This window comes from Neoarius graeffei, chromosome 13, assembly GCF_027579695.1.
Source record: "Neoarius graeffei isolate fNeoGra1 chromosome 13, fNeoGra1.pri, whole genome shotgun sequence".
Taxonomy (NCBI): domain Eukaryota; kingdom Metazoa; phylum Chordata; class Actinopteri; order Siluriformes; family Ariidae; genus Neoarius; species Neoarius graeffei.
The window spans coordinates 29928837-29952775 of NC_083581.1; the positions used below are offsets into that span (position 1 = coordinate 29928837).

The 23939-nt window shown below is 40.6% G+C and overlaps 1 protein-coding gene across 9 annotated transcripts in view; it reads right to left on the reverse strand.

Annotated features, from left to right (window-relative positions):
* Positions 1-23939, reverse strand: part of hspg2 (heparan sulfate proteoglycan 2) — a 272884-nt gene that overhangs the window by 96674 nt on the left and 152271 nt on the right. For all 9 annotated transcript variants that reach the window (XM_060937478.1, XM_060937484.1, XM_060937483.1 and 6 more), the window contains 6 exons: positions 23154-23240; positions 23009-23067; positions 14952-15116; positions 13190-13300; positions 9904-10004; positions 9580-9760 (listed from right to left, as the gene is read on the reverse strand). In XM_060937478.1, the coding sequence (XP_060793461.1) occupies positions 9580-9760; positions 9904-10004; positions 13190-13300; positions 14952-15116; positions 23009-23067; positions 23154-23240 (704 nt within the window). The remainder of the gene's footprint in view (positions 1-9579; positions 9761-9903; positions 10005-13189; positions 13301-14951; positions 15117-23008; positions 23068-23153; positions 23241-23939) is intronic.

Below are 23939 nucleotides of genomic sequence, written 5' to 3' on the forward strand. Positions count from 1 at the left end.
ATGTGGACAAGCCAGAAGGCTATTGAAAAAATGTTTTGTGGACGGATGACACCAAAATAGAACCTTTTGCTTTAAATGAGAAGCGTTGTTTGGAGAAAGGAAAATACTGCATTCCAGCATAAGAACCTTATCCCATCTGTGAAACATGGTGATGGTAGTATCATGGTTTGGGCCTGTTTTGCTGCATTTGGGCCAGGACGGCTTGCCATCATTGATGGAACAATGAATTCTGAATTATACCAGTGATTTCTAAAGTGTGGGCTTTATAGATAATTGGGCTAATTTTGAGGGCACTGCTGGCCTGTTAGGGCGGGACGGTATCCATCCCACTCGGGAAGGTGCTGCTCTCATTTCCTGCAGCATAGGTCATAGTCTCAAAACAGGCCTAGTTCATTTTTGACAATCCAGAGCCAAGGCCAGGGAGCAGATGAACAGTCTAAACCGACTGTCTGCTAGCTGCACAGAGTCGTCACTCAGGGTCCACCACATTGAGACTGTGTCTGTTCCCCGAGATAAACAAAAAGGTAGAAATATTCAGAGAGTTTGTTCCAGTAACCTAATCAATATAAAATTAGATCATACTGACTGTACAGCCGCTGCCAGCACCTTTGATTTAAAGGTGGGGCTATTAAATATTAGATCTCTTACATCTAAAAGTGCTAATGGTTAATGAACTCATTACTGATCAGGAGTTTAATGTACTTTGTTTAACTGAAACATGGATTAAGCCAAATGAATATATAGCATTAAATGAAGCAAGTCCTCCTGGATACAGTTATATACACCAGACTCGTCTAACTGGCAGAGGAGGAGGTGTAGCAGTTATTTATAATGATTATCTAGGTGTAACACAAAAACCTGGTTATAAATTTAATACATTTGAAGTTCTTCATACTCATATAACGTATGTAGCCTTGAAAAATAAGTCTACCCAGTTAATTCCATTACTTATTTACAGGCCCCCGGGGCCATATTCTGAGTTTCTTTCTAAATTTGCAGATTTTATCTCAGATCTGGTTATTTCCTTAGACAAAGCTTTAGTTGTCGGAGATTTTAATATTCACTTCGATAACCCAGAAGACCCTTTGAAAACAGCGTTTGTGTCCATTTTAGATTCAGTAGGGATTAATCAGAATGTCATAGGACCGACCCATAATGGTGGTCACACCCTCGATCTAATACTAACATTCAGGTTAAACGTAGACAATATAGTCATACTTCCACAGTCTGAAGTTCTCATATCATTATCTCATCTCATTCAAACTATGTCTGAGTAATAATATACGCACCTCACCACGCTACTGTATTAAACGTACATTCGCGTCAACTACTGCACAGAGCTTTATAAATGATCTCCCAGAGTTATCAGCTTTGATTGGGTCACTGTCAGCCCCTGCAGAACTTGATCAGGCAACTGAATGCTTAGAGTCAACATTCCATTATCTATTTTTGTCTTTGACCATTCCACTATTCTTCTTAAAAGGAAAATGGTCAAAGACAAAAAATTAGCACCTTGATATAATGATGCCACTAGCACATTAAAACAGACCACTCGAAAATTGGAACGTAAATGGCGTCAAACAAAATCGGTAGTGTTCAAATTAGCGTGAAAGGAGAGCTTCCTGAAGTATAGAAAAGCTCTTAGTGCTGCTAGATCAACATACCTCTCCTCCCTAATAGAAGATAACAAAAATAATCCTAGATTCCTATTTAATACTGTAGCAAAATTAACCAGGAATAAGTCCACTATAGACACATGCACACCTGCAGTATATAGTAGCAACGATTTCATAAATTTTTTTAATGACAAAATTGAGAATATCCGACAAAAAATTCAAACTACTAATTTAAGGTCAGACAATGTAAGTGACCCTGTAGTTAACAATATAACTGCATCAGATCATCAATGCAGCATTTGATACCACTGATCATTCCATTGTTCTGAATAGACTAGAAAATGTTGTGGGAGTGAAGGGAACGGCCCTCTCCTGACTCAGCTCTTATTTAACTGATCGTTATCAGTATGTTGATATAAATGGTGATATTTCTAGACGTACTGAGGTAAAGTTTGGTGTTCCACAAGGTTCTGTCTTGGGTCCACTGCTTTTTTCTTTATATATGTTACCTCTGGGTGATATTATTCATCAACATTGTATTAGTTTCCACTGTTACGCTGATGACACACAGTTGTATGTTTCTGCAAAACCTGATGAGAGACACCAGCTTAATAGAATTGAGGAACGTGTGAAGGACATTAGACACTGGATGCTTATTAACTTCCTTCTGCTTAACTCTGACAAGACTGAAGTACTTGTACTAGGACCACATACAGCTAGAAGTAAGTTTTCTGATTACACAGTGACTCTGGATGGCCTTTCTGTTTCTTCCCGTGCAGCAGTAAAAGACCTCGGGGTGATTATTGACCCCAGTTTTTCATTCTAAACTCACATTGATAACATTACCCGGATAGCTTTCTTTCATCTCAGAAATATTGCTGAGATAAGAAATTTAATGTCACTACATGACGCAGAAAAACTAGTTCATGCTTTTGTTACCTCCAGGTTGGATTATTATAATGCCTTACTGTCTGGATGTTCCAATAAGTGCATAAACATGCTCCAGTTAGTTCAAAATGCAGCAGCAAGAGTCCTTACTAGAACTAGAAAATATGACCACATCACCCCTCTTATCCACACTACATTGGCTCCCAATCAAATTTTGTATTGATGATAAAATACTACTATTGACCTTTAAAGCACTGAATGGTCTCGCACCACAGTACCTGAGTGAACTTCTGGTCCTCTAGGAACCGCTACGCCTACTTAGATCAAAAGGTGCAGGCTATCTGCTGGTACCTCGTATAGTGAAGGCTACATCAGGGGGCAGAGCCTTTTCTTACAAAGCCCCACAGTTATGGAACAGCCTTCCAAGTAGTGTTTGGGAATCGGACACAGTCTCAGCGTTTAAGTCTAGGCTGAAAACATATCTGTTTAGTCAAGCCTTTTGTTAATGGTGTTTATGAGGTAAAGGTGTAGCTCTGGAGGATCCTCAGGCATAGAGTGTTTTGGTAAACTGGGATGTATGGATGCTGTCAGTCCCCCACTCACTTGGTGACTCGAGTTTGTTGACGGTGTAGTGGCTGCTGCTTTATGTCCCGGGGCCCCTCATGCCTGTGTTACCTTCTGGCTCTCCTCTTTTAGCTATGCTGTCATAGTTAGTTGCCGGAGTCCCTGCTTGTACTCAGTGCAATATGTATACTGTTCCTACTTATTCAGGTGGCATTGGGCATACCTAACAACCTGTGTTTTCTCTCCCTCTCTCCCCCCAAATCTGTCCCTCTGATGCCCCTTTTCCACCAAAGCAGTTCCAGGGCTGGTTCGGGGCCAGTGCTTAGTTTGGAACCGAGTTTTCTGTTTCCACTGACAAAGAACTGGCTCTGGGGCCAGAAAAACCGGTTCCAGGCTAGCACCAACTCTCTGCTGGGCCAGAGGAAAGAACCACTTACGTCAGCCGGGGGGTGGGGGTGGAGTTATTAAGACCGACAACAATAGCAAGACCGCGAAAGGTCGCCATTTTTAAGCGGCGAGAAGCAGCAGCTGTACAAACGCGAAGTCATCCATTATTGTTGTTGTTGCTGCTTCTCTTCTCCGTGTTGTTGTTGCTTCGATATTCGCGCCAAGGTTTATGCAAACGCAGTGACGTAACTGACGTATACAGCGATGTAACTGACATGGCTCCCCTTAGCACCCCGAGCTATGGAAAAGCAAACTGGTTCTCAGCTGGCTCGCAAGTTTAACGAGTTGTGAACCAGCCCTGGAACTGATTTGGTGGAAAAGGGGTCTGAGTTACATGTTGGTCCTGGGATTGAGATGCTGACCTCTTCTGCTCCTCAGACCTGCCTGATCCATCCTGGTGCCCTGTGTCTGGTTGGAGTCTCATCGCATCACTCCTGTGGAGGACGGCCCCATGAGGACAGTTGAAAGTCACACTTGGAGGACGCTCTGGACTCTTACAGTAATGCTTTTATGGCTGAGGACTACAGTTGACTTGCTAACTTTAGGACTGCAGTTGTCACGAACAGTTTTGCACTCAAGTTTCCATCAGTGAAGAGTTTATAACATCAACAAAACTGACTTCTTGTTAAAACTGTTAATATTATAGTCATGCTGTCTGTTGTCACCTAAATGAGGATGAGTTCCCTTTTGAGTCTGGTTCCTCTCGAGGTTTCTTCATGTTGTCTGAGGGAGTTTTTCCTTGCCACCATTGCCACAGGCTTGCTCATTGGGGATAGATTAGGGATAAGATTAGCTCATGTTTTAAGTCGTTCAAATTGTGCAAAGCTGCTTTGCGACAATGTTTATTGTTAAAAGTGCTATACAAATAAACTTGACTTACAGGAAACTGTCAGGACATCTGTCTCAAGAGAAGGTGGGTCATGCAGCAAGACAATGACCCTAAGCACACAAGTCGTTCTACCAAAGAATGGTTAAAGAAGAATAAAGTTAATGTTTTGGAATGGCCAAGTCAAAGTCCTGACCTTAATCCAATTAAAATGTTGTGGAAGGACCTGAAGCGAGCAGTTCATGCGAGGAAACCCACCAACATCCCAGAGTTGAAGCTGTTCTGTACGGAGGAATGGGCTAAAATTCCTCCAAGCCGGTGTGCAGGACTGATCAACAGTTACCGGAAACGTTTAGTTGCAGTTATTGCTGCACAATGGGGTCACACCAGATACTGAAAGCAAAGGTTCACATACTTTTGCCACTCACAGATATGTAATATTGGCTCATTTTCCTCAATAAATAAATGACCAAGTATAATATTTTTGTCTCATTTGTTAAACTGGGTTCTCTTTATCTACTTTTCAGACTTGTGTGAAAATCTGATGTTTTAGGTCATTTATGCAGAAATATAGAAAATTCTAAAGGGTTCACAAACTTTCAAGCACCACTGTTAACAAATATGTATGACTTGAATGAACAAACAAAAATCAATGTTAAAATGAACAATAATGAAACTGTTAGCTATTGTGAGCATTTGAAACCAACTTGCTCAGTTGGAGTGAAGTGTTTTTCGGTCAGTCATGTTTTTCAACCTTCGTCTGGTGAAAAGAATTATGCGTACATATGAAGTTCTCAGGTACGTTAAAACAACTGTTCAAAATATGACTGTTATTCAGATATGTTGAGCAAACTGGAGTTGTTTTTGGGAATAAAAGCTAAATAAATAAATAAATAAATAAATAAAGCCCTATGGATTCAAAGTAAAGTTAGATTAAAAAAAGGAAAAAAAATTGAAAAAAATCACAAGTACATACAGAAAATACAGCAAGAGAAAAATTGGCTGAAGAGATGGAATGCAAACAGAGAGAGAGAGAGAGAAAGAAAACACACTGAATATTCAACAATATTAAAACATGCAGGTTAGTATCAAATTACATGTCAAGCTTGAATTCTGTACATGCGCACACACACACACACACACACACACACACACACACACACACACACACACACTTTCTCCTAATACAGCTTGTGACTGATCCAAATCTATTCAAGATACAAAAACATCTGACTGCACAACATTGTGTTCATTTTATCTTTGTTTTAATTGAGTGTACTCAGGTGGCATTGTATAATTATAGATACATTTATTTCACAGATTAAACAAATAAAACACATTGGAAGATGAGTATTTGACTTTTTCCCTCCCTAAATTAAAGCACCGGAACATTTTTCATACAAAATTAAATACATAAATTTATCGACAAAAACTGAAGTCAGTCAATGCTGAATTGATTTTAACTTGAAGAGAATAAAAAGCACCAGATCATCTTAAAAACAGAAAGAAAGAAAAAATGAAAAATCATAACTTTTTGATGAATATATATAAAAAAAGTCACATCAAAATAAATACGGCCCAAAACATAATAAACACATTAAAAGTACAGCAGACAACATTTATTAGAACAGATTTATTTCCTTCCTTCCATCCATCCATCCATATAAATGACTACAGGATGAGAATCTGCATCGTGATATGATAAATATTATTAATATTGAAATGATAAAGAACTGAAATGTAAAAACCATTCTGAAAATATTTATTGAAAAAAAAGCACCATGATACAAATTCCATTGTATGATATAAGAAAGAGCTGATATGAAATAAAATATACAGCCCTATTGGGTGAAACTGTCATTCGACTACCCTGGACATAGCACCGGGGGGGGGGGGGGGGGGGGGGGATCCAGTTTGTACAAAACAGTGGTTGGGAGGAGGAGTGATCACATGGTTTCTAGTGGTGTGAACTGAAAGCCTTGCAGTCCTCCTGGCCAGTAGATTTACACACTGATGGTCAAGAACTATCCTCATTAAACCTCCTCAAGATAAATGACAGCTGGCAACGTCGCTCCAAAAGCCCCAACAGAAACCCCAGCTAGTGAAAACACCATCACAAATACACGAGACGACACCACCATCACCACCACCACCACAGCAGGAGCAAGAAACCCAACACCATGGTTATTACACCACAATCCGTCACGCAAAGGATTTGTGTAACGTGATACAGTCTAAGAGCCGGATTCAGAGTTTGCGACTTCAGCTGAAAAAGTTAGATGTCTGCTTGGAAAGTTGCTTGTATTCGGAGTCGGGTTACGCACGTCCTCAAGTTGATTTTCTGAGCCCTGAGGTTGCTTAATATGTTTGAAATAAAGACTATATGTTCCACTGTTTAAAGGATAAGCTGACCAAGCACTCATTTGCCACAGCTCGCTCTAACTTACTGCACCATTTTATCCCTAAATATCCACATGCTCTCAAATGTACCGTAACATCACTGAATATGATTGAAGCGAGACACAATTTAAAAAAAAAGATATATAAATTTAAAAAAATGGTAAGAATTGAAAAACATCTAACAGGAGTCTCGTATTTATATTAAAAAAAAAAAAAAAGAGCCGTCTGCACTGATTTTCTTCTAGCGATTTGAGGGGACCTGCTTTTTTTGCTCCGTTTTGCCCCCCCCCAACTTTTTTTCTTAAAAAGAATCAGCATTATGTGCTTGCGTGCATTGCACAATGAACACTGTCACTGAAGACAAATATGGACTTGTTTTGGCGTGTGATCACTGTGTCTTTAAACAAATCGTGTCCACAAAAGTGGTGGATTATTTATTTGCATTCCATCGTTTTTTTTTTTTTTAAGCTGTGTGGATTTTATTACTTTTACATTCTAGTCGGGCGGCACGGTGGTGTAGTGGTTAGCGCTGTCGCCTCACAGCAAGAAGGTCCGGGTTCGAGCCCCAGGGCCGGCGAGGGCCTTTCTGTGCGGAGTTTGCATGTTCTCCCCGTGTCCGCGTGGGTTTCCTCCGGGTGCTCCGGTTTCCCCCACAGTCCAAAGACATGCAGGTTAGGTTAACTGGTGACTCTAAATTGAGCGTAGGTGTGAATGTGAGTGTGAATGGTTGTCTGTGTCTATGTGTCAGCCCTGTGATGACCTGGCGACTTGTCCAGGGTGTACCCCGCCTTTTGCCTGTAGTCAGCTGGGATAGGCTCCAGCTTGCCTGCGACCCTGTAGAACAGGATAAAGCGGCTAGAGATAATGAGATGAGATTTTAATCATTTCAAAAAATAAAAAATAAAATAAGGAGCTTCTTGAGATGTCTCTGTTTAACATACAGTACTGTCTCCTTGTGGGGGGGGGGGGGGACTTTTAAAAGGGGCACTGATATTATAAATGATTATTTATATATGTGTACGTATTTAAATATTAGCAGCAAATCACATTATTTATTTATTTTTTAATTGTGGAGCTGGACGTGTCGCAAGTTACTTAAATGCAGTTACGATACCAATGTCAGTATTAGCTCATTACATATGCTTAAAGGTAAACCACCTTACAGATTTTAAGTGTAGGTCATAAAAAGAATTTTCCCGACACCCAATTATGTTTGTTTAGTGGACCGAAAGCTACTGAATTCGAATCACAGACTTCCAATTTTATTAGTTTTTTAAAAAAAATAGAACAATTAATGAATTTAAAGCCACATGGCCCAAAATTCTCCGCTATTTTTTCCTGCTTCACCATGACCCAATTCAAGATACTAAGTCATGCACGACGTGGTGGGCTTTCCCCATTCGCGCAAGGCATTGTGGGATACAAATTTGAAACAGGAGAGAAAAATGGAGGACGCGAATGAAACGTGAAAGAGCGACTACAGTAACGGAAAGCGAGAAGAAAAGGCGTCATGTTATATACGAAGGAAAAAAAAAACGCAGGACCAAGATAATAAATATCGGCGCTCAGCAAGCACCTCGGTGTGATCAGCTGTTCGTTTAGCGACAGAATGATGGAACGGTCAGTGCATGCTCAAAGGTAAACCTGCGCATGCGTGCGCGCACACAGACTTCCTCTGTCTGCTTGACCGCACGAAGCGAGCGATTTCATGCGCGTTATTTGCTAAAGAATCCCCTCAAATTAAATAACTTCCCAGCCACAGAATGGCCTGATATTTTGTGAGATATCACAGAAATAAACGTACATCACAATGACCGAATTTCAGAAGGAACTAAAGTTCACGGATTTCATGAAATCGAAAGGCTGTCTACCTTTAACTAAACTCTGAAGACAACCCAAAGGCAGGAACATTCTGTATAAAAATACCTCATAACTGGGCCCGATTAATAATAATAATACTCAATCTTGTAAATGTTCATATGCTAAGCAGCCATTTAAGGAACACTTTTCCTTAAATGTAGGCATTTCTTAAAGCAATTATATGATTTATAGAACAGTAAGAAGAGTAACAGTGTGAACGGTTTATATAATACTGAATTATTAAAAACAAAAAACATTAAAATGTATATCTGTTATAAATCCCCAGAGGGTTTGTAATTCTGCAAGGAATAAACACTTCCGCACCAGGTCTAATCACTACTTTAAATCTGTTGCACAAGTATTTAAGATAAAAACGGCGTCAGAAAACGAGATCAATATTGCTTTCGTGACCTGACTGTCTGCCTTGAAGACATTACAAAGCTATAAACTCCTGCTTATTCTTTCAATTTTGAATTCAGGCTCGATATATATATCTATCTATATCGAGCCAAGTAAAAACGACTGATTTAATTGTCTGAAAAATCAGAAAACAAATATCTGTGCTCGAATCTGATCCACGATGAAACCCTCCTCGTTTGAATGAACCGATTCGATTATTGATTCCCCCCTCAATCTTTCACAAGCTGTATTGTTTTCTAGCGTAAAGGTTTGACACCGGTAATAAGAGGAAACTGAAGCAGGTTGATTAGTAAACAAACACACACACACACATACACACAGATCAAACCAGAGCAGGAAACCAAAATAATTTCCTGATGAGCATTGGTCAAATAAGACCAGTGGAAAAAAAAATAAGCAAGGCTGTTGAACAGAGGAGTTGAGTCTTATAAGAGAAAAACAGCAAGAGACAAGAACGAGCACATGCAGCTGTCATGCACAGGAGGATAAACTGACAGGTGAAGCTTGAGCGAGCTCAGAGAATGATGACCAAGTAAGAGAGCGATGCCAGTCACGAACCTGGGACATAGAGGACGGCGGTGCCCTCGTCCATGGCGAACATATTGGAGCCGGTGCACACGTAGACCCCAGCGTCTTCCGGCCGAACGTTATGGATAGTCAGGATGCCGTTGAAGTCCATAGCGCGGTCGGGGAGCTTTCCGCTGCCCTGTCGTGTCCACACGAGCGTGTACGCTGGGAACTGTGTGAGGTTCAAGCACAACACACACTTTTCAGTAAACTAAACAAATCGCAAATGTGTTCTATGGGTTTCTAGAAATATGAAATGGCAAATGTGAAAAAGAAGCGAAGCGATGTTAGATACAGGACACATGGAAGGCCTACTTTGCTCTTGGCTGTGCAGATGAAGTTCACGGTTGCTCCTGGGACCACACGCTGGGATTTCGGCTCCTCGATAAACACCTCGATGGGTTTGGATGGAGAAGCTAGGAAGGAGTTCAGACGTATAATTTGAGAGAACGGATTTGTTTATTAGTTGAATTTACATCTGCCTAATTAGAAGACCATAACAGGGATAGAGTTGCACAAAAAATAGGCAGGTAGTTGCGAGCTGAAACAAGACCGCCAATGACTGCGTAGCTCACTCCAGCCCAAATCTGGGTAAAAGTTCTCTGCACCCGAGGTACCCCTAACCTTCATGGAGAAAGAATCAAAATTGGTGAAGAATTGAGGGAGAAGAGGTGATTTGTGTGAAAACTGCTCATTAGGGCTTAATTACTCCATATCTTCGTTATTAATTGCAATCTGTGTTGTAGTCAAGTCATTAAGTCTCGAATCCCCAGTGTTCAAGTCCGAGTCATTAAAAAAATTGAGTCGAGTCCACGATTCCACCCACACCATTTGACGGTCTGTTTCAGCGCCATTAACATTAGTTTGTTCCTGAGCATGTCGTATGAACAGGTGAATGTGCTTCTCTTTGTCAGGGAGCGTCAAGTATTCTGTCAGAGATGGTTGGGAGACGGATGCAAGTGCAGAAGGTGTGTTTATTAATACAAGTGAAGATGAATAAACAGTCCAGAACGGCAGGCAAAATCGTAAAACAGTGAAATGGGCAATAGATCGAGCGAGGCACAAACAGGCTATCGTAGACTCGGCAGAATCAAAGATAAGAAACAGGAAATAAGGCTCGGTAATGTGTCAGCAACGCAACTCAATACTTCGCAAAGTAGGTGTGTTTTCACAGTTTTTATATCGGCGTGCTGATTGCGCCTTAATCCTGTGCAGGTGGGAGTCATTTATGGCACGCGCGCGAGAGAGAGCGTCCGCCTGGCGAACACGCTGTCCAGAGCGCGCCCGAGAGTCTATCTGATGCACGCGCCAAGGCGCGCAGGTGTGACACTCTTGCATGAAATTTGTACAAAAATTAATGTAGATCTAAATATCTTATGCCAAATTAATATGGCATGTAAAAAAAAAAAAGAAAAAAGAAAAAATCCAAGTCCTCGTCTCCAATTTATGAGTTCAAATGTAGTTAATGCACAAGTCCGAGTCATAAGTGCTCAAGTCCAAGTTGAGTACTACAAGCCTGATTGCAATTATGCAAATTTGGGCAGAAGCTATATGCATCCCAGGCAGACCTACGGTAGAGTGGTGCTTGAAAGTTTGTGAACCCTTTAGAATTTTCTATATTTCTGCATAAATATGACCGAAAACAACATCAGATTTTCACACAAGTCCTAAAAGTAGATAAAGAGAACCCAGTTAAACAAATGAGACAAAAATATTATGCTTGGTCATTTATTTATTGAGGAAAATGATCCAATATTACATATCTGTGAGTGGCAAAAGTATGTGAACCTTTGCTTTCAGTATCTGGTGTGACCCCATTGTGCAGCAATAACTGCAACTAAATGTTTCCGGTAACTGTTGATCAGTCCTGCACACCAGCTTGAAGGAATTTTAGCCCATTCCTCCGTACAGAACAGTTTCAACTCTGGGATATTGGTGGGTTTCCTCACATGAACTGCTCGCTTCAGGTCCTTCCACAACATTTCGATTGGATTAAGGTCAGGACTTTGACTTGGCCATTCCAAAACATTAACTTTATTCTTCTTTAACCATTCTTTGGTAGAATGACTTGTGTGCTTAGGGTCGTTGTCTTGCTGCAGGACCCACCTTCTCTTGAGATTCAGTTCATGGACAGATGTCCTGATAATTCCCTTTAGAATTCGCTGGTATAATTCAGAATTCATTCTTCCATCAATGATGGCAAGCCGTCCTGGCCCAGATGCAGCAAAACAGGCCCAAACCATGATACTACCACCACCATGTTTCACAGATGGGATAAGGTTCTCATGCTGAAATGCAGTGTTTTCCTTTCTCCAAACATAATGCTTCTCATTTAAAGTTCTATGTTGGTCTCATCCGTCCACAAAACATTTTTCCAATAGCCTTCTGGCTTGTCCATGTGATCTTTAGCAAACTGCAGACAAGCAGCAATGTTCTTTTTGGAGAGCAGTGGCTTTCTCCTTGCAACCCTGCCATGCACACCATTGTTGTTCAGTGTTCTCCTGATGGTGGACTCATGAACATTAACATTAGCCAATGTGAGAGAGGCCTTCAGTTGCTTAGAAGTTACCCTGGGGTTCTTTGTGATCTCACCAACTATTACACGCCTTGGTCTTGGAGTGATCTTTGTTGGTCAACCACTCCTGGGGAGGGTATCAATGGTCTTGAATTTCCTCCATTTGTACACAATCTGTCTGACTGTGGATTGGTGGAGTCCAAACTCTTTAGAGATGGTTTTGTAACCTTTTCCAGCCTGATGAGCATCAACAACGCTTTTTCTGAGGTCTCAGAAATCTCCTTTGTTCGTGCCATAATACACTTCCACAAACATGTGTTGTGAAGATCAGACTTTGATAGATCCCTGTTCTTGAAATAAAACAGGGTGCCCACTCACACCCGATTGTCATCCCATTGATTGAAAACACCTGACTCTAATTTCACCTTCAAATTAACTGCTAATCCTAGAGGTTCACATACTTTTGCCACTCTCAGATACGTAACATTGGATCATTTTCCTCAATAAATAAATGGCCAAATATAATATTTTAGTCTCATTTGTTTAACTGGGTTCTCTTTATCTACTTTTAGGATTTGGGTGAAAATCTGATGATGTTTTAGGTCATATTTATGCAGAAATATAGAAAATTCTAAAGGGTTCACAAACTTTCAAGCACCACTCTACCTTCCTGCCAAAATGAATAAAAATCGGTGAAGAACTGGGAGAAAAGAAATGATTTTCATGAAATGTGGACAACGCTGTGGACGGATGACGAGCAACCAGACAACACATGATGGCATAAGCGCATCGCAGGCTTGTAGTACTCAAGTCCGACTCGTGCCCTAATTTTCGGACTTGAACACTGAGGACTCGAGGTTTAGAGACTCGACTACAATACTGATGCATCTCCTGTCAGCTGGATGAGTGAATAATTACAGAAGCCAGCAAGATTTAAAAAAGGCTTGCACACACCTCTATTTAAGAATACATGAATAGGATCACTTTGCATTTTCCCTCTTATTCTGTCTGAATGCAAAGTTTCAGTTGTATATCGAGTATTTTACCAGACTTTAATATCAGAATAGCCGTCACTTTCAGTCTTACTCGTGACGATGATCTCCGCCCGGCTGCGGTTGGTGCTGAGCTGGTTTCGGCAGGTGCAGGTGTATACACCGGTGTCAGAAGGCTGCACGCGAGAGAAATGCAACTCTTCCCCTAGAAAACAAAAAAGTTCAACACTTTATCCGTGAAAATTTACACCCTTGCGACCAAGTGTAGAATTACGTGCTGTAATAAGCGCACATTATCTACCAACCTGACTAAATTCCTCAAAGCGATGTTTTAACCAGGGCTTTGAACCGGTTCAAGGAACGAAAACGAAAACCGGGAACTTTTTCTATTTCACATGGAACAGAAACGAAACCAGAAACTTTATTATTTTTTATGTTCCGGAACAGAAACGCTTATTAAAAATAATGGTAACCGGTTAATACCGGTTTTTATTTCGTTCCTCAAAGTTTCCGTAGCCTACAAATAAAAAAGTCATTCTTCTCCTGCGCAAGTTTCTATGACCCGCTGGGGTTCACTTCCTGTGTGATGTTTGCTGACTGAATGGAGAGAGCGGGAGGGTGGACTACTATCACGTCTCCACGTGATAATAAGTGAGTAAGTGCATTACTGAGTGTCTGAGCAAAGAAGAGCCTGAACGTTGCAACCTCCCTATTGGCTGTTTGTAAAAATGTATCAGTTGTTGCCCTTCCCACGGGAATCATCGCGGGCTCGAGAGACGAGACCTGACGAGTTAGTTCGTTGGTAGCAGAACAAAATGTCTGGACACAAATCGGGTTTTCAGTAAAGGAAAGAAAATAAACGGAGGGTCGAAAATACAAAAAAGGAGGCAGAAAATGCAAAACGAGTTTTAAGGTAGGACAAATGGTTACTTTTCTGAGGCAGCCTGCCGTGGCTGCAGGCTTTCAGTTGTGTCATTGAATGGTTACTTTTCTGAGGCAGCCCGCCGTGGCTGCCTGCAGGCTTATTTATTATAGCCCATTTAGTTAAAATAGTTTATATAAAATGTTTATAGTTATAGTTATGTGATGGTTGTCCTGATTTAGACTGGTGTGTGTTTTTTTTTTGGGGGGGGGGGGGGGGGGGGGGGGGGGTGTTGGGTTGCGCGATGTTGCACCCGGGTCCAGATTAGGGTAGAACCGGCCCTGGCTACATTTCAGGTGTAGTTTGTTTTATGAATGTATGTACTTGCATAGATGTGCACTTGGTCTTCCAATATGGCGCCTAACAAAATCTCGCGGCGCGGTGATGTCATGCGGTAGCCCTCTATAGGGCCTGACTAGCCTTTGGTAACACACTAAACGAATTCTCTTTCATTTTTGGCACTTTTTCTGTTTGTGTAGATGGGAAGACATACTGAGAATCCAAATCGCCAACATTTGAAATAATAATTGTTTTGAATTATTTCTTGTCTTATTTAATGAAGGTTGTAATAGAATTAGCCTACATTTGGCTTAAGCTGGATGAGACAGAGACATAATTTTATAGCCATTTGTTAAACAGCTGACAGGGAACGTAATTAACCGTTCCGGGAACGAAATGTTTTTGTTCTAACCGGTTCGGGAACGTCTATTTAATGGTGGAACCCAAAACCGGAAATGTTAAAATTCCGTTTCTGTTCGGAATGAACCAATAGGAAAAAAATTCTGGTTCAAAGCCCTGGTTTTAACCACATGTTGTTACAGCTAAAAGTGACTAATTTAAACACTTTCAGCCATTATAATCTTTCAGACCAGAACTGATTATAGACATGACTCATTTTCTCAGCAGCTTCCTGTACTAAGTGCGACAGCAGTACCTTGTCTGCGTCTCTCGGCTGAGCTGGAGATGGGACGGCCGTCATCACGTGTCCAGTAGAAATAGTGTGGTGGAGGTCCAGACCCCTGGCATCTGAGGGTGACTGGGCTGCCCTGAGACACCTGCACCCTCTCGGGGTACACCCTCACCGTCAGCGGGGCAGCCGCTGTCCAAAAACAAACGCACACCGTCTCCATCAATCCGACCAACTTACACTAAGGGATAATGCCTGATCACAAAGAAAGTATCTGATGTTGTCAGAGGCAAAACGTGCCAGAAAAGAGAAGGAAAAGACACGGCAGATAAGCCGAGAAAATATTGCTAGCTCTCAAGCACTCGCTTCTGTGTCAGAGGCCATTGGTTCCGCCATGTTTGTTACAATCTCGCTCAGTATATTATTATAATGATAACCTTTGGCCGTTTCCGTACCCAAGTATAAACATTAGCGCACGGTGTTGTTCCAGCTTCACAGACGAGGCAGCAGGCAATACAGCATGTGATTCAAGTACCTAGGGGTTCTTCTAGCTCCACAGAGTACTATTCAACTTTTTAATACGTCGACCTGTGTCACTTTAATACAGTGGCTTGCAAAAGTATTCATCCCCCTTGGTGTTTGCCCGTTTTGTCGCGTTTCAAGCAGGAAATGAAATGGATTTCTGGAAGGTTGGGACCATTTGATTTACACAACTCGCCTACAACTTTAAAAGGTGCAATTTTTTTTTTTTTATTGTAACAAACAATAATTAAGATGAAAAAACAGAAATCTGGAGTGTGCAAAGGGATTCACCCCCTTTCGTATGAAACACCTAAATAAGAGCTGGTCCAACCAATTCACTTCATAAGTCACATAATTAGTTGATTAAGATCCACCTGTGTGCAATCACAATGTCACATGATCCGTCACATGTCATCTGTATAAAATCAACCTGTTCTGGAAGGACCCTGACTCTGCAACACTACTAAGCAAGCAACATGAAAACCAAGGAGCCTCTAAAACAGGTCAGAGACAAATTTGTAGAGAAGGATAGATCAGGGTTGGGTTATTAAAAAAAAAAATCCCAAACTTTGAATATCACAGGGAGCACCATTAAATCCATTATAGCAAAATGGAAAAAATATGGCACCACTACAAACCTGATAAGGGAAGGCCGCCCACCAAAACTCACAGACCGGGCAAGGAGGGCATTAATCAGAGATGCAACAAAGACACCAATGATAACACTGAAGGAGCTGCAGAGATCCATAGCGGAGATGGGGGTGTCTGTCCATAGGACCACTTTAAGCCGTACACTCCACAAAGCGGGGCTTTATGGAAGAGTGGACAGAAAAAAGCCATTGCTGAAGAAAACACTTTTGCAGTTTGCCCAACAGCATGTGGCAGACTCCCCAAACACATGGAAGAAGATTCTCTGGTAAAATGAGACTAAAATTGATCTTTTTGGCCATCATGGGAAATGCCATGTGTGGCACGAACCCTGAGAACACCGTTCCTACAGTGAAGCATGGTGGTGGCAGCATCATGCTGTGGGGATATTTTTCATCTGCAGGGACAGGAAAGCTGGTCAGGACTGAAGGAAAGATGGATGGCACTAAATACAGGGCAATTCTGGAGGAAAACCTGTTTGAGTTGGCCAGAGGTTTGAGACTGGGACGAAGGTTCACGTTCCAGCAGGACAATGACCCTAAACATACTGCTAAAGTTACACTGGAGTGGTTTAAAGGGAAACATTTAAATGTCTTGGAATGGCCTAATCAAAGCCCAGACCTCAATCCAATTGAGAATCTGTGGCATAACTTGAAGATTGCTGTACACCAACGCAACCCATCTAACTTGAAGGAGTCGGAGCAGTTTTGCCTTGAGGAATGGGGAAAAATCCCAGTGGCTAGATGTGCTAAGCTAATACAGACATATCCTAAGAGACTTGCAGCTGTAATTGCAGCAAAATGTGGCTCTACAATGTATTGACTTTGGGGGGCTGAATACCTATGCACACTCCAGATTTCTGTTTTTTTCCATCTTAATTATTGTGTGTGTCACAATAAGACAACAATTTTCACCTTTCAAGTGGTAGGCGTGTTGTGTAAATCAAATGGTGCCAACCTCCCAAAAATCCATTTTAATTCCAGCTTGTAATGCGACAAAACAGGACAAACACTTTTTCAAAACACTATATTTGTTTGAGCTTTTTTAATCTGGTGATAGGTGCTGAATAGAAACAAAAACCTACTTCATTACCTTTTAAGTCTTTCATTTTATTCGGTAAAATAGCACTTGAGCTTAAAACCACGTTTCATAAGACTTCCGGCGGTGACATGCTCGAGTAAGACGTAAAATCTAGAGCTCCGCTAGCCTACCTGCTTATCAAGCAACGATTTAATTAAAACTCGGCAAAATAATGCCCAACGACACCATAAAGCCTAACGCTGCTGATAGACTCACTAGATATCAGTTTAAGAAAACAGAAAAGGAGGAAAAGACAACGAAAATGGCTGAAGCTAGCAAGCCGGCGGCTAAACCTGGTGCAGCTAACAGTAGCACAGGTGCGGCAGATGCTAGCGCTAATAACAACATGGAGCGGATTTTGCAGTCTATCATGCAGTCGAACCAAGAAATTCGGGGGGAAATTCTACAGATGAGGAAGGATGTACAAGAATTTAACGGACAAACGAAAGATTCATTTACAAGACTCGAAACTTCAGTTGGAGGTCTGAGTGCTCAATTGACAAAGTTGGAGAAGAGGGTCGTTGACACAGAGGAGCGTGTTAGAGTCACGGAAGAGACAACCACAGTACATGGAAGAGCCATCGGATTTCTACTGCAACGTGAGGAACAACTTATGGAACAATACGAGGACCTCCAGAACCGAGCGAGACGACAAAATCTAAGGCTGTATCAGGTTCCAGAAGGATGCGAGAAAGGTGACATGGTGGGCTTTGTCAGAAAGTTATTTCCGATGGTGCTGACGGATTTGCCTCTGACTGAAGAGGACATCAAAATTGACAGGGCTCACAGGGCACTTATGCAGAAACCAAAAGAAAATGACCCTCCGCGCTCCATAGTAGTTAGATTCGCCGACTACACAGTGAAGGAGCAGATCCTACGGGCAGCCTGGGCACAACGCACAGTAATGTTAAAGATGGAAGATATCAACAGGCAAATCTACCTTGATAACGACTACTCCCCAGAGCTGCAGAGAAAACGTGCTCAGGTCAGATATGTTATTAAACAGCTGAAGCAGAAGAATGTTAAAGCGAGGTGTCTGTACCCGGCGCGGCTGAGGATGGCAGTGGGCTCCGAGGAGAAGACCTTCCAGACGCTGATGGACGCAGCACCGACACTTCGGGACATGAATATCCATATCAGGATTGATGAGCGGGATAAAATGGAAAGAGCATTGACCAGGCATAGATGGGAGAGACAGGACAGCCGAGGCCGGCGGAGAAATACGAACATCCTGCTCACAGAAGATGAGTGCAGGTTCTTTTTCCCCTGAAGTGACTGAATTGGCGTAAGTAAGTCGACCTTACTGAAGTGAGGCTGACTTAACATTTAAACAGTTACAGATTTGCCATGAATACGTTTTCTATATGGTTAATTGTTTTCATTATACCCCTATTGTTGTTGTTGTTGGGTTTTAGATATATGCATGTTTATAATGTCATTAATATTTCAAACTTGTCGAGACCAGAATGATAGAGTTGCATAATAGCTGGTTGTTTTGGTTTGCGGTGACAGCGGTTGCAAATGACTTAACATGAGTGAATTACACTCAGCCTTTGGGTCACAGCAGTGCACCCCATGGAGGGGGACTGCTGTTACTACACGCAATGACTGTATCCCGGAGGGATTTCGCCACTCTCCGCCCAGCTACAAACGGGAACTGGCCACTAATGGAGAAGGGCTGGTTGAGGACTTGGAAGTCATAACTATATGTTTATTTTCTGTTCAGTTCTGTGTTCATTCCTTGACATTTATTATTTGTGATCCTGCACTTAACATTTATATCTTGATCAGAAGGCATTGTAATGACAGTAAGGACTAAAGGTTCTGTTATATGGATAATTTGAATGTAGTGAGTTATAACATCAAGGGTCTGGGAAATCCAATTAAGAGGAAAAAAATACTTAACCAGCTCAAGACATTACAATGTTCAGTTGCAATGCTACAGGAGACTCACCTGTCTGAGGCAGAACACCTTAAATTAAAGAGGGAATGGGTGGAACAAATATACAGTGCATCATATGAGAAAGGGAGGAAGAGGGGGGTAGCTATTCTATTTAGTAGATCAGTTTTCTTTAGTAGTGAAAAAGTAATTAAGGACAAAGAAGGCAGATATATTATGGTAAGAGGTACAATTGGGGGAAATAGATTTACCTTTTTGAATTTGTATGCACCAAACGAGGACTGTCCATATTTTTTTAAGAAAATAGCTTCCATATTGGCAGATGAAGGTCAGGGAATGGTTGTAGCTGGTGGGGATTATAACTGTGTACTAAATTCAAATGTTGACCGACTACCAGTGGAGAAGGGGCCCCAATCTAGAAAAGCAACTTCGGTCCTGGGAATGATGGATGGACTGGGGCTGATAGATGTATGGCGATATCACCATCCCAGAGATAGAGACTACACATATATGTCCCTAGCTCATGGTAGTTACTCTAGACTAGATATGTTCTGTGTGTCAAAGGTTGATATACATAGGGTGATGGAATGTGAGATAAAACCCATTACTTTGTCAGACCATGCCCCTGTCATAATGAAAATAAAACTAGGTCAAGAAAGACAATTCAGATATTGGAGACTTAATGTCTCAATACTGAACAAGCCCCTAATCCAACAGGAACTACGTGATAAACTGAAAGAATATATTGAAATAAATGATACTGGAGATGTTACTCCTTCTGTTTTATGGGATGGTGCTAAAGCTGTTATGAGGGGACATATTATTCAAATTACTTCCAGGATTAAAAAACAAAGGGAAGCCAGGAGATTAGAACTGGAGACTGAAATTATAAGGTTGGAAAAAATACACAAAATATCAAGGAATAGAATCATATTAGAATCATTAAAACAGGAAAGACAAAAACTAGATGAGTTATTAACATATAAAGCAGAGGGAATGCTAAGATTTACAAAAGGTAAATACTATGAACAGGGTAATAGAGCAAGTAGGCTCCTGGCATTTCAGTTAAGGAAAGCTCAAGCTAGCCGTGTTGTGCCAAAAATTAAACACCCTGATACTAATAGACCCACATCTATGCCAAACGAAATAGCAGATTCATTTGCTTCATATTATAAAAAGCTATACCAAGGACAGGAATTAGCAGGAAGAAATGAGAAGATATCAAATCTTTTTCATTTAATCAATTTGAACAAACTATCACATGAGGAGGCCCAGATGCTGTGTTCACCCATAGCTGCAGAGGAAATAATAGCAAATATTAAAAGGTTAAAGAATAATAGATCTCCAGGGGTAGACGGCTTCCCGGGGGAATACTATAAAATTTTTGTTAATGAGTTAGCTCCAATCCTATGTCAGGTATATAATTATGCACTGGACAAAGGAGATCCCCCAAAATCCTGGTCAGAGGCAATTATTACTGTTATACATAAAGAGGGGAAAGACCCCACTCAATGTATGAGCTATCGGCCTATAAGTTTGCTCTGTCAGGATCTAAAAATCTTGACCTCTATCCTGGCTAACAGAATACAAAGATATATTAAGAAACTAATTAAGCCAGATCAAACAGGGTTCATTACCGGACGCCAGGGCACCAATAATGTAAGAAGAGCTCTAAATCTACAAAGTATTGCTGCTGACAGAGAAATTCCATCAATGCTTCTCAGCTTAGATGCTGAGAAAGCTTTTGATAGGTTGGATTGGACATTTTTAGAACAGACACTGACACACATGGGTTTTAATCAAACATTTCTTAGCTGGATTAAAGTGTTCTATACGAACCCGAGATCGAGAGTTAGAGTTAATGGCCAATGTTCTGAATTTTTTGAGCTGGGAAGGGGGACTAGGCAAGGGGACTCACTCTCACCAGTACTATTCGCTCCTAGTATCGAACCCTTAGCCGAATTAATTAGAAGTAATCCCCATATACAAGGAATAAGAGATGAGGGTGGTAATCAACATAAGATAGCTTTATATGCTGATGATATATTATTATTTATTGAAAACCCTATCACCTCAATTCCGTCTCTTTTACAAAATCTCAATGAATATAGTCAAGTGTCTGGTTATAAAATAAACTGCTCCAAGTCGGAAGCAATGATGATCTCTGGGACTTGGCCTAGCCAGCTGGATGATACAGTGTCCTTTCGTCAATCTAAACAGGGCTTTACATATCTAGGGGTCACACTCACTCCCCAAATAACACGATTGTATCAGGCAAATTATAAAAAAATATTTGACACAATGAGAGATGATCTGGTGAGGTGGGATGTGCTGCCCCTGTCTCTACTGGGTAGGGTGGAGGCTGTTAAAATGAGTCTCCTGCCAAGACTTTTATTCTTGTTTCAGTCTCTTCCAATCAGGATTCCGACATCAGCTTTTAATATGTTAGACAGGCTTATATCTAAATTTATATGGCAGAATAGGAGACCAAGAGTGAGACTTAAAACACTTACTCTCGGGAAGGATAGGGGTGGCCTTGGCCTCCCTAATATAAAACACTACTACTGGGCAGCGCAATTAAATGCGATAGTAGCCTGGATTAGTATGGACACAGAGACAGGATGGGTTGATATAGAACAAAATTCACTACCAGGCATACCTTTATCTGTTTTGGCTTTCCTTAGTAAGCAGTCTCAAAAGAAGGTAACAATTAAGAATATATGGGTGAAACACACTTTAAATGTGTGGTTGACAGTTCAAAAGAGAATTAGGGGGACAGATGCCCTTTCGAGGGCCATGCAAATAGTTGGAAACCCAGAATTTCCACCTTCAATTACTGATATCACTTTTAAGAGATGGGCACAAATAGACTTAAAGATTATTGATCAATTATTTTGTGATAATATTTTACAGCCATTTTCATATTTCCAGGATAAATTCTTATTAGCCCAAACTGATATGTTTAGGTATTTTCAGATTAGGCATTACATTATGAACCATAAAGATTGGAATACAATTAAAAATACTCCAACAAACATGGAAAAATACTTCATTAATATAATCAAACATAAGTCACCTACCAAAAATCATGTCTCTCATATTTATCGAAACTTGATGTTGGACATACCAGGTAATACTTTTTACATTAAAAGGAAATGGGAGCTAGAACTAAACATCGTGATTGAGGACGATGAATGGGAAAAAATATGTATGAGATGTCACAAGGGCATTAATAGTAACATGTGGAAGGAGTTTGATTGGAAGATGAAGACAAGATTCTTTAAGACACCCCTGGTGGTTTCAACATTTATAAATGATCCTGATGTAATGAACTGCTGGAGGGAGTGTGGAAAGGTCGGAGACCATTCACATATATTCTGGGATTGCCCAGAGATCATTTTTTTCTGGCAGGGCATAAAGAATGAGATAGATAAAATTTTGGACATTGACTTATCATTTAACCCAAGTCAATTCTTACTCGATCAGACTCCTGAAAACATGTACACTAAAGACCAACAGTATTTGTTGCATATACTATTGATGACAGCAAGAAAAATAGTGACATTAAATTGGAGGAAACCACAGCCACCTACAGTGACTCAGTGGAAACAGAAGCTGAGGGAGGTGTATGAAATGGAGGCTTTGTCTGCTCAACTACAATTGAGGTCTGATGTCTTTTTGAGGAGATGGTCACCTGTAGTAGATTACCTCTTTACTTGAGAGAAAACCCAAATTATGTGCCTTGATGTTTTTTTTTTTTTTTTTGCTCTCTGAGTGCTGCAGGGTCAAATATGTTTGTTATTTACACTGCTAGGCTTATTATATAGTCTTGTCAAGGAATTTCATGTTCTGTACTGTGTTGTTTAATAAAAAATTAAAGTTCAAAAAAAAAAAAACCACGTTTCATTTGCTGCAATTCAAAGAAACCACTCACCATCGTACGGCCGGCATTTGATCCTCTGTTGTGGATTTCCAACATATCCAGGTGCACACCTGTTTAAAAAGTGACGTAACTGACTTACAGCCAAATAAAACCACACACACATACGTTGCTCAGGAGTAAGAATGTGTCAGCTTACCGGTCACAGTACTGCCCTGTGTAGCCCGGCTGACAGGCTGTACACTGGTAGTCTCCGTTACCCAGACTCTCACAAGTGGGCGAGAATCTAAAGAAAATTAAACAAACACATTGCATAAATTGCTCATAATGACACTCCATTCCATTGTCCTACATGCTGATATTCAATGTGTGCGTGTGTTAGTGTGACATGAGCAAGCTGAATGTTTAAAGCTCTAATAAGGAAGTGCAGAAACGGTATTACTAAACCATACTCTAGAAGTTATAATGCTGTTTAAAAGCTAGCACTAGGCATGTAACCAGTCACCCAATTCATGATATTAGGTTCACGATTCGATTTTCCCACACCATTTTTTTGGGAAAAAAAATTTTTATTAACAAAAAAAAAAAAAAAATCAAATTTATTTTCCTAATCTTTATCAACTTAAATATTCCTTTTGTTTCATTTTCTTAATAACCAACAATATTTATGTACATTTGTAAAAGGTCAGAGTTAAATATAATAGCCTATTAACAAAAATATTCCTTTGCATTAAAAATGAAAAGCTAATAACAAATAGGCCTTTTCAGAATAAACTTCTACAGCTTTTTAGAGCTGTGTTACTTCTACCTACAGTGAAGTCGCATGCATTTTTTCCTATTTTACATTACTGCACACTCTGCTGTCTAAACACCACAATGACAGCAAGAAAAATCTAAGAGATAATGCAGCTTGATATTAAATCACAGTTAATTGTTTTCCAAATTTCTATCGCGATTCATTGTCTGTTGATATTTCATTACATGC